Source organism: Mytilus galloprovincialis, chromosome 9 (genome assembly GCF_965363235.1).
Source record: "Mytilus galloprovincialis chromosome 9, xbMytGall1.hap1.1, whole genome shotgun sequence".
Classification (NCBI taxonomy): Eukaryota; Metazoa; Mollusca; class Bivalvia; order Mytilida; family Mytilidae; genus Mytilus; species Mytilus galloprovincialis.
The window spans coordinates 13,667,643-13,687,211 of NC_134846.1; the positions used below are offsets into that span (position 1 = coordinate 13,667,643).

The following is a 19,569-nucleotide window of genomic DNA, read 5'->3' on the forward strand; positions in this document are numbered from 1 at the left end:
TCTGACGAACCATTTGCGACTAATATGTACACCTTACAATCAATTCAAAAATTATACTTGGTCATCTATCAGATTTTAAAAAAGAAACCAAACTTAGGAAAAATAAGTATTGACCAATGACACATACAATTGAGCTCCAGGTTAAATACCCTCTTCCGTATTCGATCAGAACCAACAATAAAGAGTAAGTATAAACTTAAAGATGTAAATGCCAGATTCACAGCAATAATTGTTCAAACCCTCATTGAAAATATATTATTTTCCTTGCATTATAAATATCAAAAGAATTAAACTTAGTTAAACATGGCTTTTTAACGGTAACAATCCATAATAAAAAAAACATTTGATTACACAAAAATAAAAACATCGATAAAAATCATGTAAAGCGTTTACAGCATCTAATGAAATAAGAATAACAATAAAATTATATGGTTTGTGTAGCTCGTATGTGTAAATGTAGATGTTATCAAGAGGAAGTTACAGGGACTTTGCTGAGAAAAAAAGTATAATATTTTCCGGGTAAAGTTCTAATCCTTAAGTGATGGAGTTTCCGTTTCATTTATACATTTATATATACCATAAAATTTCATGGATTACAAGTGATAATGGTTAAAACAAAACTGTTTATCATATTTTGCTGGTTGCAAAATCTAGCTTATGCTAAAAAGGGTAAGTGATACAAGTAGTCATATCTTTCCTGTAGTATGAATATCAATGCTGATAATGGATGGCTGTTTCACCTTTTATAGCAAATTTAATGCATATTCAGAAGAAGAGCTTGTTAATGTAATATTATAGTTTATTTGGTGTTTTAAGGATGTACTTAGGTGAGGTTTTGGAATTTGTGTCAAATGTTTGGACTCCTTGGTGTTTTTCCATACAATACAATGTAAAATATTTTGCCCCTATAACACCCCTTATTTTTTCATATAAGACCTAATAGCTCATGAAAGGTCATTTACCGAAATTTTAGAAGATTCTTGATTTTCTTTCTTTTGTTTTGAGACCCAAATAATACCAATGCTAATATAAGGTAAAAGTCCGAGTCAGCATTTTCCAGCCATATTTTAAATCTCAAATATCTCGAAAAGGAGGTCCATGACCTATCAATATTCTTAGCTTATTTTTATCCTTAATTGATGCTCTTCCAGCTTATATCTATCCCATCGAGATAGAGGTAAAGGATACTACAGATACAGTTAAGTCGGCCTCATATCTTGACTTACATCTAGAAATTGACAATGAGGGTCGGCTGAAAACAAAACTTTACGACAAAAGAGATGATTTCAGCTTTCCAATTGTGAACTTTCCATTTCTAAGTAGCAACATTCCAGCAGCACCTGCATACGGGGTATATATCTCCCAATTGATACGATATTCCCGTGCTTCCATTTCATATCATGATTTTCTTGATAGAGGGTTGCTGCTCACAAGGAAGCTATCAAACCAAGAGTTCCAAATGGTGAAGTTGAAGTCATCCCTTCGTAAATTGTACGGACGCCATCACGTTTTGGTTGACCGTTATGGAATAACCGTTTCACAAATGTTATCGGATATGTTCCTTACGTCGTAACTACAATCCCCTTCCCTTTCATGAATGTGACCTACCGAATTAGACTATTTACCGGATTTGTAATCACATAAGCAACACGACGGGTGCCACATGTGGAGCAGGATCTGCTTACCCTTCCGGAGCACCTGAGATCACCCCTAGTTTTTTGGTGAGGTTCGTGTTGTTTATTCTATAGTTTTCTATGTTGTGTCATGTGTACTATTGTTTGTCTGTTTGTCTTTTTCATTTTTAGCCACGGCGTTGTCAGTTTGTTTTAGATTTATGAGTTTGACTGTCCCTTTGGTATCTTTCGTCCCTCTTTTATAGTATCAATTTTAAATTCTTAATTTATTAAATTTCACCTAACCTCACCTAAGTACATCCTTAACGCCACTTTTAACACTATTGTGATATATCGTGGTGGAGGTATGTTTCATTGTCGAAGGAAGCAGGAGTTCCCTGAGAAAAGCACCAACCCTCACCAAATCTAATCAAGTAAAATTGGAGTCGAGCACACCTGCCACGTGCGGGACTAAAACGCACATCCGCAGTATTGACAGGCGAGTGATACAGTAGTTCAACTACTTAGATCACTCTGCCACCGCGGTTTCTTATATTACTTTAGTATATGAATATTACCCCTGCTTTAAAATAGATTAGAATAAGAAATAAAAATAAGGAATTATTGAATGGAACAAAGATGACGTGAATGTGAGCAAGTATATGTCCCTTTACCGCTTTCGACTGTAAGTAGAACCCATACCGTATTGCGGGATATAAATCCTTACATGGCAAAGTGTAAAACAATTAAAAAGAATAGCCTGATTTATGAACAAAACAATAAACAAATATGACACAGAACATAAAAAAACCCAACTGATATACAGCCTTTAGACAAACTTTTACAGAATGCAGCGGGGTCAACCATTTTGGGGAGTGCTTTACTCTCCTCTTACTAGGGACAGCGGTGTAACAGCACAACATAAGACAAATTGTACACATCAATTAAAAGGGGGTTGACATAGATGTAAGAGTTATGGTATCAGGGCGACACAAATCGTAACAAAAAACAAAAAAGCAAACAACCCAAGAAGACAAAAGTACTGATCTTAGAGTATATGCAAGTGCTGAAAAACAAAACTTTTAACAACTAAAAAAAAATATGTACCCAAGACATAATATCAATGAGCACACATCAAATGCATTTGATATAAAAACATAGAGTACAGTCTAAAAAAAACCCAGGTGTATTGTGCAAAGCCAAAGTACCAGTCTACAGGATGTATGACCGTCAGTGTTCTATAACCGGAAAGTAATCACTTGAATGTATATCGATTTTACAGCGGGTTAATCCTTAATGCTAAAAAAATTATCACGAGCGGCAGCGACAGAGGAAACATTCGATAGATTTTATTTAAATGAAAGAGGGTCCTATTTAATATTTATTTTTCTTTTCAATTTTGAGTGTTGATGATACACAAATATGTGGAGTGAACATCAAAGAAATATTATATTTCCGTCCATTTTAAAATTACGAAAACTATGTTATATATTTACTCTAAACATGCTAAATGGAAATTAAATTATCATTTGGTTTCATAAATAAATAGTTCCTTGTTTATGAATTATGTTCAATGATAACTATTATACTAGGTACACAACACTTAACAAAACTTTGAAATCACATTCAACGTTTATCCGAAGTTTCCTGGTTGTTGACAATTTTTAATACTTTAGTGTTATTTTAAACTAGCTGTTTCTGTATTGGCGCTGTCATAGATTCAATTTTAGCTGTATTGTGGACCCGAGATTCGAAGAGGTGAGGCCCAATACAGTTGATCGAAAATTTATAACAGAGCCAAAACAGAAACAGCCATTTCACAACACTTTTATTTAATGATTTTAATTCTTCTATTAAACTTACGTTGAAGTTTAAGAACATACAGAAATTAATTTCTGAATTTCTCTTTTCGCATTCACGATGGATTTTTCAACATTGTTAAATGTATGTGTTACAAAACACTGAAAATCATTTAAACTATTTTATGATATTTAGTTAAAAAATATGAAAACAAATGTATTTTATGCATAACTATACGTCCAATGTTAATTGCCAAGTAAGCTCAGCGAAAGCAAATGATCGCAAATTGAAAGCGCGGAAGCGAACGTCCCGAATTAGCCCATTGGCCAATACGGGGGCAAACACGGCTTTTCCTGTATTGTCCCTGTCCGAAATCCAATATTAACTCCGGATTAATATTGACAGGACAACGCCACCAGTATTGCACATGCTGATTTATCCGTTTTAGGGCGGTCAGATTTGCTCATATCATTTAACAAAGCCACGAACTAACCAACTACAAAATAGTTTGAACCTATAAGTATTGATTCTATTATGACGTTCTTCTTTAGCTTTGGGTACAAAGCCATGTTCTAGTTGGAATAGAACATGGGCTGCACGTGATTGACGTCACAATTGAAATTGCACCGTCAGATGAATTTTGAACAACGCCAGATATCAAAATTGACATTTGTGTTGGTGTTTCTCGCTATGAAATTAATTAAAAACATTATAAAAGTAAGTTTAAATGTTTCTGTTCTTTTTTTTATTGATAAATTGTTGATTTTTCTATAACGTTTTTGTTCATCAAATCCAAATGACGACATTTCGAGCGTCTACTTTAGGTCCGCTTCGAAGTACAAAAGTTCAAAATATTCCTATTAGAATCGAAATAATTCTATCATGCTATGCTGTATGCTAATTTTAACATGGGTAGGCATTATATTTGTAAAAATTTAATGCCTACCTCGCAAACGCTCGGTATTAAGATATTAACAAATATAATGCCTACCCATGTTAAAATGAGCATAGAGCATGGCATGAATGAATTATTTCTTAAATATAGTATCAATGCATTAGTATTCCAAAACACACAAATATAATTTATAAAATCAATTGTAGTAATGGGCAATGATGGAAAAGGTTTTGATGGATTGTTCAAGTGTCTTTGTAACAATAACGATGCTACAATAAAAGATTTAGCGGAACATTGTACCGCAGAAAAAGAAATGAATGGTAAGTTAATAAAGTGTATGAAAGAGTTGGTTTTTGAAATGGGAACTGTATGGAATTGTGAGTTTATAAAATGGTGCATATATGGTGAGTGTATTGAATGGATATAGTGTATAGAAGGGTTAGCATATGGAATGTTTAGTGCATGGGTGGTAATAACATAAACTGCTGGTGTATAGACCGTGGCATAGGAAAGGTAAAGTCATGGAATGGTTATACAATCTAACTCTCTTTCATCTTGTAACAGTATTAAAACATTTGACTTTTCTACCCTGTACACAAGTATTCCACATTCCAAACTAAAAGACAAATTGAAAGAGTTGATATTACTTTGCTTCATAAAAAAGAATGGCCAACGTAGATACAATTATCTTGTCATAGGGAGGGATAAATCCTACTTTGTAAAGAATCACTCTGATTCAAACAAAAAATTCTCTGAAACTGATATTATCAAGATGCTTGATTTCTTGATTGACAACATATTTGTTACGTTCGGAGGACGTGTTTTTCAACAGACTGTCGGCATTCCAATGGGAACAAACTGTGCCCCTCTACTCGCCGACTTGTTTCTTTATTATTATGAGGCTGACTTCATGCAGGAACTTCTTAGGAAGAAAGATAAGAAGTTAGCAATATCCTTTAACTCTACTTTCCGCTATATAGATGATGTTCTTTCACTAAACAATTCAAAATTTGGTGACTATGTGGAACGCATCTATCCAATCGAACTAGAGATAAAGGATACTACAGATACAGTTAAGTCGGCTTCATATCTTGACTTACATCTAGAAATTGACAATGAGGGTCGGTTGAAAACAAAACTTTACGACAAAAGAGATGATTTCAGCTTTCCAATTGTGAACTTTCCATTTCTAAGTAGCAACATTCCAGCAGCACCTGCATACGGGGTATATATCTCCCAATTGATACGATATTCCCGTGCTTGCATTTCCTATCATGATTTTCTTGATAGAGGTTTGCTGCTCACAAGGAAGCTATTAAACCAAGAGTTCCAAATGGTGAAGTTGAAATCATCCCTTCGTAAATTTTACGGACGCCATCACGAGTTGGTTGACCGTTATGGAATAACCGTTTCACAAATGATATCGGATATGTTCCTTACGTCGTAACTACAATCCCCTTCCCTTTCATGAATATGACCTACCGAATTAGACTATTTACCGGATTTGTAATCACTTAAGCAACACGACGGGTGCCACATGTGGAGCAGGATCTGCTTACCCTTCCGGAGCACCTGAGATCACCCCTAGTTTTTGGTGGGGTTCGTGTTGTTTATTCTTTAGTTTTCTATGTTGTGTCGTGTGTACTATTGTTTTTCTGTTTGTCTTTTTTATTTTTAGCCATGGCGTTGTCAGTTTGTTTTAGATTTATGAGTTTGACTGTCCCTTTGGTATCTTTCGTCCCTCTTTTATGTATGGTATGGTGAATGCACGGGATGGTGAGTGTATTGAATGGTGGATGCATGTAATGATGCCTTTATGTTTTAGTGAATGTTTAGCCTGGTGAATGCTCGTAATGGTGAGTATGATATGGTACGTGTATTTAATGAGTAATGTATGGTATGGTGAGTGTATGGAATGGCAAATGTATGGAATAGCAAGTAAATGGAATTGTCTCTGTATGGAATGGTTTGGATATTGAATGAAAAGTGGATAGAATGAGGAGTGCTAAGAATGGTCAGTGTATGGTATGAAGTGTGCTTAGAGTTGTAAATAAATAAATTGAACATATTATTTACAGGTCATTGCTTGTGTAATTTAACTGGAACAGAGCCAAAAGAGAGTATCCTTAAAGATTGTTTGTCTCATAAAAAGACGTTTTGTTCAGGTTACAAAATGATAAATCAGGGAGGACATTGCAACAAAACATTGTGTATGGATGCACTGCTGAAATGCAAGGGTAAATATCAATAACGTAACCTCACATTGGTAACTCGTTGAATAAGACAAAAAGAGTTGGAATTAAACTGAACGTTGTCGAGTTGAACTCAATTATTTATCAACCATTGAACGAGAAAATATAAGACAGACAGATACATATAAGTATAAATCAATAAAAGACTGATAATAGTTGATAGTATATAACGAAACTAAAAATTTAAAGCAGAAATAAATTAAAAGTATGTGATGTTGTTTGCGATGAATAAAGTTAGTTATCACAAATTTCCAGAGAAATTCTTCTCTCTTATTTTTTGAAATCTTTACCATTGGCTCCTTTTTTCTTTTTTTTTTTTAAATAATATGAAAAAAGTAAGAAGGAATAGCATAAATGGCCTTTTTAACTATATGAAACAAAGTTATGAAAAGAACCAATTAAAGAAAAATTATGAGTGCATGCATACGATGATGTCATTTGATCACCTCAAGTTAAAAGGTAAAATGTTTTCTAGCAATCCATTAAAGATTGATTGATTGATGTTAAACGCCACTTTCAGCCGTATTGACACTTTTGCAGGGATCGGTTTTTATCAGCGGAGGAAGCCGGAGTGACCTGAGAGAACCAACGGCCTTCGACTTGAAAACTGACAATCCTAGTCAATTAAGATTTGAGTTAAATGCGCCAAGTGCGGGGATTAAACATCTTAGTGTTGACAGGCTAGCTAGTGATGCAAAATTTGGACTTCTTAGACCGTGCGGCCACAAAATAAATCATATATGATTCTACCCTACTTGTTAATATAATTTGGGCAAACGTTTTCTATTGAAATAAGATACGAGCAATAAGGGCGATTGACAAGATTTTTAGATAAAGATGGTATATGTGTCTATGTGGCAATTTTTTTTTATGTATTCTTTTTATTATACTAGAATACTTGCACACATTTTTTGATAATTCCCTAAACATGATGGTTTCCCATTCAGGGTTAAAACCTAAAAAAAGTTTTGACCATGGTTTTGTCCAGTATTGCCTGCTCAGTTTATTCTTCATGTGACCTTGTTTTGAGATATAAGTTATTAAAACTTGATGGGAATGATTTTTTCAAAATTTTTCATATGTTTTACATTGACACGTTTTTTCTTAATTTATACAAAAATTTCAAATATTATATGTTAAAAAGAATAGAAAATGAAAGTATTGACAGACAAACGTTAAGATGGCCTCATATAAAACAAGCGGATTTCGAACATCTGACAAAAAGCTAAAATTAAGGTAAACGAACATCTTTAATTGCTATGCCCACCGCATTTTCACCTCACCGGTTGCTTTTGATACACTTGTTTGACATAAATCCGCTTTTTCCTCATGCATATTTAAATAGTAGTTGCCGGAACTATATTTAGTTACTCATCACGACCTCTTCAACCTGTCTTTGTTTCCAATGTATACTACGAAGCGTGGAACAACCCAAACTTATTTCTTTCATAAATTGGAAACACATAATATCACTTGTTAATATTGTTTGTTTAAAATATATAAATCATAATGTATTATGCCTATTGGTGATATTCATACTCAAACGAAGTAGTTCACCATCGGATTGGTTTCAACAGATCACATTTTATTGTGTTATAATATTACACCGCAAAATACTTCGCATTTTCCCGTTTCTAAGCCTCATCCTTATATCGATGATATGTCAAGTCAATACACTATTATTTCCTATATATATCATGCAACCTGAATCATAGTAATCATGTAGGACAGAAGTTTATCTGCTAGTTAAAGATAAACGAATAAAGAAAGTTTTCTATGTTGTGTTTCGTGTACTGCTGTTTGTCTTGTGGCCGTACTTTTACAAAGGTGAATCGAAAATGAATACTTATCTGATCATAAAGGCCAAACTACAGGCAACAACATGAGAACCTAACTCTTTTAAAAAAAGATATATCAGCTTTGATGAATGTGACCTACCGAATTAAACTATTTACCGGATTTGTAATATCATGAGCAACACGACGGGTGCCACATGTGGAACGGAATATGTTTACCCTTGCAGAGCACACGAGATCATCCACAGTTTTGGGTTCGTGTTGCTTAGTCTTTAGTGTCTATGTTGTGTCTTTTATACCATTATTTATCCGTTTGCCTTTTTATTTTTAGCCATATGGCGTCGTCAGTTTATTTTCGATCTATGAGTCTTACCTATTTGCCGCCCCACTTTTGAAAACATAACGAACCCGTTTCAAATATTGTTGAGTGTAGACGTAGTCATTCTTTTGGGCATATACAATTGTATAAGAAAGTCACCTCATTTCCGAAGTAGTTTTGGACTTTTGAAACAGACACTTGGATTTAATAATAAAAAATATAATACAAATTAGTATTCATAACCTCAAACATTTTAAAATTGAATTCATCAAAAGCATATTCGTTATTGAAATTGTAATGTATTTGTTTTCTTCTAGAAAATAGTTTTAAAATACTTCTCTACAATTAACATTTTAAAGGGTTAACATTTTTTGGAACACTATGTGTTTTTATACTTCACGTAGATTTTGATTGGCTAATACGAGGGAGACAATTTACTCTCGGCTATCCCATAGCTGAGATGGAGACAATGTTTTGAATGTCACCCTTACCCTTTTCTGTAAAACTGAATTTACAGAAAATATTTGAAGACAATGCTCGAATTCCACGTTTTGCAACAGAAACTTTTTCATAGATTCAACACGAAAATATAAAAACATTGCTTCACTTTGTAACGTTGTTATGTACGTGACGTCATTAAATTTTCAATTCAACAGTAAACGACAATAATGATAGGACATTCAGTATAATACATTACATAAAGCCGAGAGGGTGATAGAGCAGATTGGTATCCATCGAAAAAGCATAGTCAACCTTAGCTTCGCCTCGGTTTACACTGTTTTCTCGGGGTTTTTATCTGCTCTATCACAGTCTCTGCTATATGTTATGTATATGGTCGAGAATGTGGTAAATCTCTCTTGGTTCTTGCAGATTCTGAAAATTCCGATACAACTACATATTATGATCAAACTACAAACGCTGACAACAGAGACGTTGAAGACATGCAAGAATGTAAGCTAAAGAAATTAGTTTTAATGAATAATAAAATTGACCATTTAAAATGTAAAGGACAACGAAACGGCAACCCAATACCACAATAAACCTATCATAGGAAAAAGAGAGAAAAAATATTTATGGATCTCCTAGGAAAACTTAAATCGGAAAGTCGTTTATTAAATGGCAAAATCAAAAGCTCAAATACATCAAACGGGTGGAAAACAACGGCCATATTTCTAACTCATTACATGCATTTTCTAATATAGCTAGGTAAACATCTCATTGGTATAACATTCGCATTGAATTTCATTATATTGACAACAATGTTTGAATTACTACTATCTAACATGATAGGTAAAAAAATCGGTAGACAGCAGTCAAAATGTGTTACAATCTAAGAAACTATAAAAATAACTTATACCATTTAGTAAAAAAATATCCGCCGATATTTTATAAACTATTCTCTTTTCATTCAACACGAACAAAATTTGATACAAAACACTTCACTGTTCGATCTTCAATAATGAAAAAATATAATACATAGACAAATTTTGTTCACGTGAATTTCTCATAAAAAAAATCACAGAATATACATGAAACTCATGTGGTTTTATTTTATGAGGATTACACGGGAATTAAAATTTACATAAACTTCAGTTGAACTTAACAAACAAAAAAATATCGAATTTGTCAGGATTTCAATCTAATTTGAAAATTCAGATGTTATTTGAGTAAGTTCAACAAAATTCAAATCAATTTCACTAAGAAAAATATGTAATTTCAAATGAGATTCACATAAAACTGATCTGAACTGATTGCACGTGAGTTTCACGTATAAACCCGTTTGAGGTGAAATTCATGCGAGTCAAATTTCCCTGTGTACCGAATAGCAAGCAAACATCGCTAAAGCAAATTGTAAATGGGTATATATATCATGTAGGCATTTTCTTATATTTCAGTCATCAGTCTAAAATTCTTATAATCATCATAGACATTATTGAACAGACTTATATAGAACTATCTATCAACAAGTTATCATTACACTTATGTCTTATTTCAATGTTACCAAAGTCTGAAGAAATTATTCATTTTCAAATTATGCAATAAATAAGGATATACATTTTCATTAAACGCAACGTTGAAAACCACTATTTAAATCTTCAATAAAAATAATGTGATCAATTGTATTCGAAACTCATCAGTAATTAATGACTAATTTCAGATCTTTGTCAAGGAGAAACCTTGAATATAACATGTCCAAACAACTTTGTTATAGTGTTTAAGGATGCAAACTTTGGTCGTGGAAAGTCAGACAAGGAGAGATGTAGCCATTGGAAGGGCTTAGAAATTTTTCCTTGTGACCATCAAGAGCAAACACTTAAATTCTTAAATAATAAATGTAAATGGCAACAACAATGCTTTCTTCCCGTGAACAAAGATACATTTGGAACTCCATGCCGCGGTATTACAAAGTACCTATATGTAGAATATTACTGTAAAAGAAAAGTTCATCGTGGTATGTATAAAGATTTATCTCAAAACATTGGTTTCAAATTAAATTTTGGCGTTATCTGTGTCATTGTCTTTAATGCTGAGGAAGGATATTTGTAGCGCCTTCATTTCTGTATTACGTCACACAGATTCTGCCAGCCAATTTTATTTCCATTAAATTCAGTTGTTCTCAGTTGAATAAGTATGCTTTCCGTCTATTAAGAAATGATTTAAGCTTAAAAACTAAATGAAGCCCTTGTGATAAGCACATACAGACACTTAAAGTCCTAATTGTTAAAGGTCATTTGCTTCAACATTGTATTTTGTTCGTGGACAAAAATGCATTTGAAGTCTGGAGCTGGCATGTCAGTTAACTGCTAGTAGTCTGTTGTTATTTATACATGTATTATTGTCATTTTGTTTATTTTCTTTGGTTACATCTTCTGACATCAGACTCGGACTTCTCTTGAACTGAATTTTAACGTGCGTATTGTTAGGCGTTTACTTTTCTACATTGGCTAGAGGTATAGGGGGAGGGTTGAGATCTCACAAACATGTTTAACCCCGCCGCATTTTTGCCTCTGGCCTTTGTTAGTCTTGTTTTATTTTAATTTTTGTTTCTTGTGTACAATTTGGAAATTAGTATGGCGTTCATTATCACTGGACTAGTATATATTTGTTTAGGGGCCAGCTGAGGGACGCCTCCGGGTGCGGGAATTTCTCGCTACATTGAAGACCTGTTGGTGACCTTCTGCTGTTGTTTTTTCTATGGTCGGGTTGTTGTCTCTTTGGCACATTCCCCATTTCCATTCTCAATTTTATTTGAAAATCTATGCACCTTCATTAAAAAGGACTGTGATACTGCCGACGTCCTTTTGTAATGACAACTGTTAGTAGATATGGTATAGTTTAATCTTATGTGAATATTTGCATATGTTGTGTAGACTATACAGCTTCAGGAGCCTGTAATTCAGTGGTTGTCGTTGGTTTATGTGTTTCATATTTGTTTTTCGTTCATTTTGTTATATAAATAAGGCCGTTAGTTTTCTCGTTTGAATTGTTTTACATTGTCTTATCGGGGCCTTTTATAGCTGACTATGCGGTATGGGCTTTGCTTATTGTTGAAGGTCGTACGGTGACCTATAGTTGTTAATGTCTGTGTCATTTTAGTCTTTTGTGGATAGTTGTCTCATTGACAATCATACTACATCTTCTTTTTTATATTTGGCAACACAATTTCTTTGAAAAAATGTTATTGCAGGTAGCATAATCCGTATTATTGCCTAGTCATAACTTTTAGGCATATACAAATGTCAAAATGTGAACATTCAACCGAGGAATTTGTCGTTTCCGAAATTTTCGGAAATATACGTCCGGTCTTTTTCTGGCTTTTATTCTCATTACTGTGACATTTTAAAAATGAGTTTTTTTGTAAAAAAATCATATACGTTATATAAGTTTAATGGATGTGTCTTTTTATTAAGGGATATTCATTTCCTGCTTGCAATCCGTTTTTAATGACTTTTTATCAGACATTGGCAAATAAAAATCAGAAAGAGAAACAGTCTGGTAAGGTATAACAAATAGAAAGGTTAACGCTTGGTTAACAAATTCAACTGGGAAAAGTAATTGCTCTGCAAAAAATCAACAATGAGAAAGATGAATCTTTGCTAACAAACAAGATTCTTACGGGTGTTCGGAAATTCAAATCTTTATCTGTTCTTTCAGATTCAGAAAATGTCGATATAAGTTCAAATATTGATCATACAACATACGATGGAACAGAGAATGATGGACGGGATAACAGAAAAGGAAGCCGGGACAGAAAAGACAGAAAAGACGACAGCACAAAACGTAATAAACAGAAATTAGGTGTATATGAATTGGAAAATATATCCTTTCAAAGATAAAATTCAATGGGATAGAAATTCAACACCACAATAAAAATATCTATTTCTTAAAATTAATACTTGGATGCCTACATCATGTACATACTTGTTCTTCATGAAAGTATATGTCTTGATAACTGCACCGAAATTGAAAATTTCCTATTCAGGGCCCCCTTGCCTTATTTAAAATAAAATAATTCCACAGAATTGGATTTCCCTAATTTTGATTTTCAGTTATAGCATCACCTAAATTAAAATAGCTAAATGTTCCAAAATTTCTATCGCTGCTAGGACTACATAACTGAAGGATGTTGCTACTCTGTTTGCATTAACAACACTTATTAATTTAATTTTTTTTATTCGAAACGATCATTTTGAGTAAATGTTATTTACCTGTAAACATCATTGTATACTTAATTGACTGAAAAGTACTGAAATTACCTCAGTGGATCCATCTGAAAATGGACTTAAAAACTGATAATGACTAAATGATTAGATGATTTATTACTCAGACTTCTTTTTAGATGATGCCATTAACATTGAAATTCATTTACTAGTGAGAGTCCACATATTAAATAAAGTCAACAGTAGTATACCGCTGTTCAAAATGCATAAATCTATAGAGAAAAAACAAATACGGGTTACAAACTAAAACTGAGGGAAACGTATCAAATATAAGAGAACTACGACACAACAGAAACACAACATTAAAACCAGTAGTATTGCAACTATAGTCATGACGTTTAGACATATGCGATTGCCAGAAAATTCCCATCTATAATTACCGCCGTAGATGTTTACCTTTGTACACAGAGACTTCGGCTTTTATAAAATTTACATAACCAAATTCATCACCTGTAAAATTTCAAAAAGAAGAATTAGTCTTTCATTAAGGAAGAAATGGCTTTAATTGTTTTTATTCCCTATTAAACGAAACATTCTGAAGAGTTATCATTTTACAGCATTATAAGTTATTCGGAAATGTAGCGAATCTCTATTTGTTTTTATAGATTCCAGAAATTCTGATATTACCACAGATTCCGACCAAACTGCTTTAGATGGAAACGAAAACGAAAATGACCGAGGGGATAGAAGAACACACAGATGGGACAGGAAAGACCGCAGAAAAAAACGTAATATAAACAAATTATGTGTATATAAATAAAAAAAGACATATATGTCCTTTAAAAGTTAAATCCAGAGGGACACGCACTGAACACCACATTAAACCTTTCATAAAAAGACACTAGGTAATTATTACGGTTTTTAAGAACATGCAAGTCTTTATTGTTTTGACTGACTTTTTGACAATTCGGTACTTAATTGTCAGTGGATTTCGTCTTTAAATCCTGCCGATGATTTTCCTTAAAATAAATGACTATTTATGTATTCAGTTACTTTACTAGGGATAGTCTAGTAATGTCAATGTTTTATGACTTTTGTGAATAATGAACTGTACCAAAAAAGAACAGACAAATTAGTTACCTATGTTTAAAACATTATATTGAAAATTTCTGTCATCAAATCTGTAGTTTGTCTGTAAGATCTCTTTGATTCATTTGCCGATTTGTCACAAATAAAAGCAACAGTAGTTTACCGCTGTTCGAAACTCATAAATCGATAGAAAAAAACCAAATCCGAGCTACAAACTAAAAAACCGAGGAAACGCATTAAAAGATTAGGAGAACAACGACACAACAATAAAATGTAACACACACAGAAACGAACTAAGCATTAGACAAAATCACTATTTTCACAAAGTTTTTGTTTGGTAAAAAAATGGTACGTCTCTTTTCTCAGGATCGTTGCTGCTTTAGTTTTACCCGTAATGTCGTGATTAACATGCCTTTAGGAGGTTCCAGTTACCTTACAAAAAAAAAACAACACACAAGTGGGAAGGAAACGACAGTGGTGCTCTGCCAGTCCCCTGCATTTATCTACAAAGCCCCTAAAAAAAATGTCCGGTGGCAAAAAGAAGCGAAATTTCAAATAAAAACAAAAATATGCACTCAAAACGAAAAAACAACGGTGAGTTTCCCTGTGTCTGGTCGCCTTCAAAGATTGACATACATTCGGAATAACCAGAGACACACATGGGAAATTTAAATACGTATGAAATTATTTGACGATGAATATAACCATTTAGTAGACTATTTATCAAAATGTTTTAAATCATGTATGTCAAAATAATTTCTCTTGGACCATTGTGAATGATTGGCAACATAGGAAAGTTCAACGTCAATGGTTTAACGTCAAAGAAAAGTAAATATATATATTAAAATGTCAGGATTTTATGCAATCTATTATGTTGGTCTTCACGTGTACTGAATTTTCTCCTATTTTGAAGACATCATTTTGCTCACATCACTTTCCACAATTTGCGGTTAAATGAGTAAGTTAAAACCATATCATGTACATTATGTAATGTTATTTTCTTTTAAATAAAATTTGATTTACAGACATGCATATACACCTGCAAGCATCAATGTAATTTATGAATGGTTTTTATCTTTTACAGAAGATTTTGAAAATGGAGCAATAGTTGGTATCTCAGTTGGAATTACATGTACACTAATATTATGTGTGGTTATTGTACTGGTTATATACGTATGCAGACGAAGGTACATTTATTTTCGTTTGTTACACTACATGTAAATAAGCAAGGGGAAAAGTCTTGTTTGAAAAGAGAGTTGAATTATGTCAACGGATTATTAAATCATTGATTGGACAATGTCATGGTAAAAAAAAAAAAAAAAAAAACGCCGAAAAAAACAAACAGCATTCTACAAAACCAAACCTAGAAAGCTGTAGAATGAGAAACATTAACCCCATCAAAAATCTGGGAGAAGGGACAAGTACACCAAAATGATACGCAGATCCTGCCAAACATGTGGCACCCGTTGTGATGCTCATATGAGTGCGTATTTGGTGATTAGGCTAATCAGAAAGATTCCATTCGATAGAAGATAGAAAGGTTGTGAATTAGACAATTGAAACATATCCGTCGTTATCTGTGAAATATCTAAAATGTTTCTACATAGAAATGGAAAGTTCAAAATAGGGAATCTGAAATCATTTTTTTACGCGTTAATTTTTTTATTCAACCAACCGTCATTTTCATTTGTAGATATTATACATGATATGAGGCATACTTTACTATATCTGTTTCATGCGTTATTTCAAGCGTGATGAAATAGATACGTTAGACATAATCACACAACTTCGAATTATTAAGTTAAAGGACATCATGTATTTATGGAACGTGAAGCTAAAAGATTAATGCTAGATTCTTTTTTTTTCTCGAAAAAAAAAGTTTCTCACGAACGCCGGTCTCTTAAGAATATCAGAACAAATTGTCATGGAGACAAGCACAATGTGTTGTGCTATAAGACACTCGCTCTGAAAGAAAACTGCGCCATTTAGTTTGAATTATTCAAAATTGGTTGATATTTGATACTAGAATATCAGTCGTGAGTCACAATATGAAGCTTGTTGTCGAGTAAGAGAAGCGAATGATTTTAGAAGGGCTTACTATTGTGTGAAAATTATATTTTTCAATATTAATATGATGAAAATCAATATTTGTTATAAAAGAAAAAAGATTTTTTGTTCGTACCAGCATACTTACTTACAATATGTATGGTTAGGTTTAGCTACTGACGTGTGACAAGAGCGGAGCAAAGTAGTCTAGACAGATAAGAAACTGATAAATAATCGTTCCCGTAAACCAAAAGAAATAAAATTGAGAACGGAAATAGGGAATGTGTCAAACAGACAACAACCGGACCAAAGAGCCGAAAACAGCTGAAGGCCACCAATGGTCTTCAATACCGCGAAAAAAAGGGTTGCTTTATATTTTTTTGTTATCTAATTGTTAACATCGAATGGTATTTTTTGTTTAAACTGACATGTTATATATAGAACAAAAGAATGAATGATTGTGGCAAGTTTTTTATTGTTAGAAATTTATCAAATTATTGAAACAGCTGTCCATAATTCCCTTCATTTTTTTTTCATACCATCTTCTTGAACACACAAATGAATCTTAAGTAACTGTCAACCTTTTGGACCTAAATGTTTGATCCTTGACAAAAGATTCTAGTCAATGATAAGATTTCAAATAAGATTTAAGCATTTTCTTCAAAAACATTCGCATGTTTTCATACTTTCAAAATGTTAATGGTTTTTTTTGCCTTTTTTCATTTTTTCATATATAAATACGTCTGAACCAGTGAAAACTCTACAACAGATTTATCCATCGGATCACCTGCAGTGAAGGTGATATAAGGCTGTGTACAGTCTGTATATACAACACGTCTAAACATTAGCCCAAACAATGTTAGATCTGTAAATTCGCTTCGCAAATGTTTTGGTCTTCCCTCGCCGGGATTCGAACTCATGCTACTGAGATATCGTGACACCAAATCGCCTTGTACTGTATCCGACACGCTAGACCACTCCGCCACCTAGGCTTCACAATAATAAAGCCTTCGGTGGCCGGATGTTACCTTTTGTCGTCAGTTTTAATCTAGCGTCTTAATACAGTACATGAGATATAAGGCATGAAGATGGAATTGTTACATCGGATGTGTAACTCATAAGCAACACGACGGGTGCCACATGTGGAGCAGGATCTGCTTACCCTTCCGGAGCACCTGAGATGGGGTTCGTGTTGTTTATTTTTTAGTTTTCTATGTTGTGTCATATGTACTAATGTTTGTATGTTTGTCCTTTTCGTTTTAAGCCATGGTGTTGTCAGTTTATTTTCGATTTATGAGTTTGATTGTCCCTCCGGTATCTTTCGTCCCTCTTTTACAGATCAGCTGAAATATCTTTTGTAGAGGATCCTACAAATTAATGCAAAAAAATATATATTTTACAGATCAAAGAAAAAGAAGAGAAAACAAAGATTTGAGATGGCACATCTTGAAAGTGGGCCATCCTGTTCCAACAAGGAACAATACACTATTCCTTCTACGAACAAATCTTTAAATACCGACAAGGCACAAGGCGAGTACTTTGCTCTCGATCCTTCCTTTACGAAATACGATAAAGACTTGAGCAACCGGAAATTACCAGAAATTAAAAGATGTAGTGGTGCAGATGGTGACGATAATGTTTACTATGAAATTGATGAAGATAACATAAATTCATCGTCAGATATGGAGGGTGTTCACCAGAAGAAAATAGAAGTTATGGATCAAAGTTCTCACCCTAATGATTTGATCATAAATCAAACACAATTAGGGTATGTCAAATCATAATTTCGCGTTTGGATTTTTTTCCGTTTTGCTTTGTCAGGGTCTTTTTCAGCTTGTTGCCCTGGTGTAGTTTTCTCATTGACGAAGGGCATATGTTAACCTATAGTTGCTAACACCTTGGTCACATGAGTTGGACATATTTTTTTTTATTGCTATCAAACACGTGATTTAATACTATTCATTTTGTGTTGAGCAGCAAATATTTATCAATACTAATATGACAGAATTCTGATTATTGATTTATCGGAGTAAACATTTTTTAGTTCATGATGGAAACAATTGTTTTGTTGTTTTCCAGCAAATGAGAATTGATCATTAAGGCAACGGAGATACATTCGAGTCAAATTTGTTGAAGTCTGGTCTTGGTTGTTGCACGTGTCAAAGCTTTATTATATAATTTTAAGAGCTGAGCAGATTGAAAAGGTCAGAGGGAAGACCATTAGCTACAAGATCGAGATGAACTGTAAGAACGATAGGTGAAAATATTCTGATCAACAATAAATTAATTCATTATTGATAAAATTTAAAATATGCTTTGCGTGAAAAAAGTTGGTAGTAAGATATTAATGAATAAGTTACGTAAGATAAAAACAAAGTTAGAAATTAAGAAACCTGTTAAAATGTTACAAATTATTACATTTTATTTTACAGATCAATGGAAAAGAACACAGAACAACTAACAAGACAACAGTTAGTTGACCAAGGATATGAGATGTCAAATTTTGAAATTAATCACTCAGGTACAAACAAGGAAGGAACCACTTTTCTTTCTGAAAACAAACTTTTAACAACTGACGAGGCACAAGGAGATTACTTTGTTCTCGATCCATCCGTGACGAAATATGATAAAGACATGGTAATACCAGAGGTTGATATAACCAGTGTTGCACAGGGTGCCGAGACAGTGTACAATGAAATTGATGAAGATCCAATCGAACCCCCGACAGTAATTAAGGTAGATCACCAGTCTGAGAAGCAAATGGAAGAAGCAACCGATATAGCTATTTACCACACTGATTTGACCAACCATGAAACCAAAATAGGGTTTGATAATTCAACTTACAATGTGACATCAGAGGTAGACGATATAATCTTTTAGGCCACAAGAAAAGGCGGAATATATATTGCTGTACATATGTATCATACAACAAAATTGTTTACGTTACCATATAGTCTATGTAAAGTCTAAGATTCTCTGACATTGTTTGTTATAATGACAACCAAGGACTATTTAGCATAGATTTGTTTAAGAAGAAGAATATGATTAACCAGTTTTGTTTTGGCCACATCATCATAATTGTTATTATTGTCAAGCAA

General features: G+C 33.3%; 1 protein-coding gene across 1 annotated transcript; it reads left to right on the forward strand.

Moving 5' to 3' along the window:
* The first annotated feature begins 517 nt into the window (after positions 1–517).
* Positions 518–19,533, forward strand: LOC143044460 (uncharacterized). Its single transcript, XM_076216494.1, has 10 exons — positions 518–669; positions 4,515–4,628; positions 6,387–6,545; positions 9,546–9,626; positions 10,834–11,127; positions 12,831–12,956; positions 14,002–14,124; positions 15,510–15,612; positions 17,874–18,239; positions 18,904–19,533. Exons 1-10 carry the CDS (start codon positions 606–608, stop codon positions 19,349–19,351), a joined length of 1,878 nt encoding a protein of 625 aa, XP_076072609.1. The 5' UTR covers positions 518–605; the 3' UTR covers positions 19,352–19,533.
* Positions 19,534–19,569: the final 36 nt, after the last annotated feature.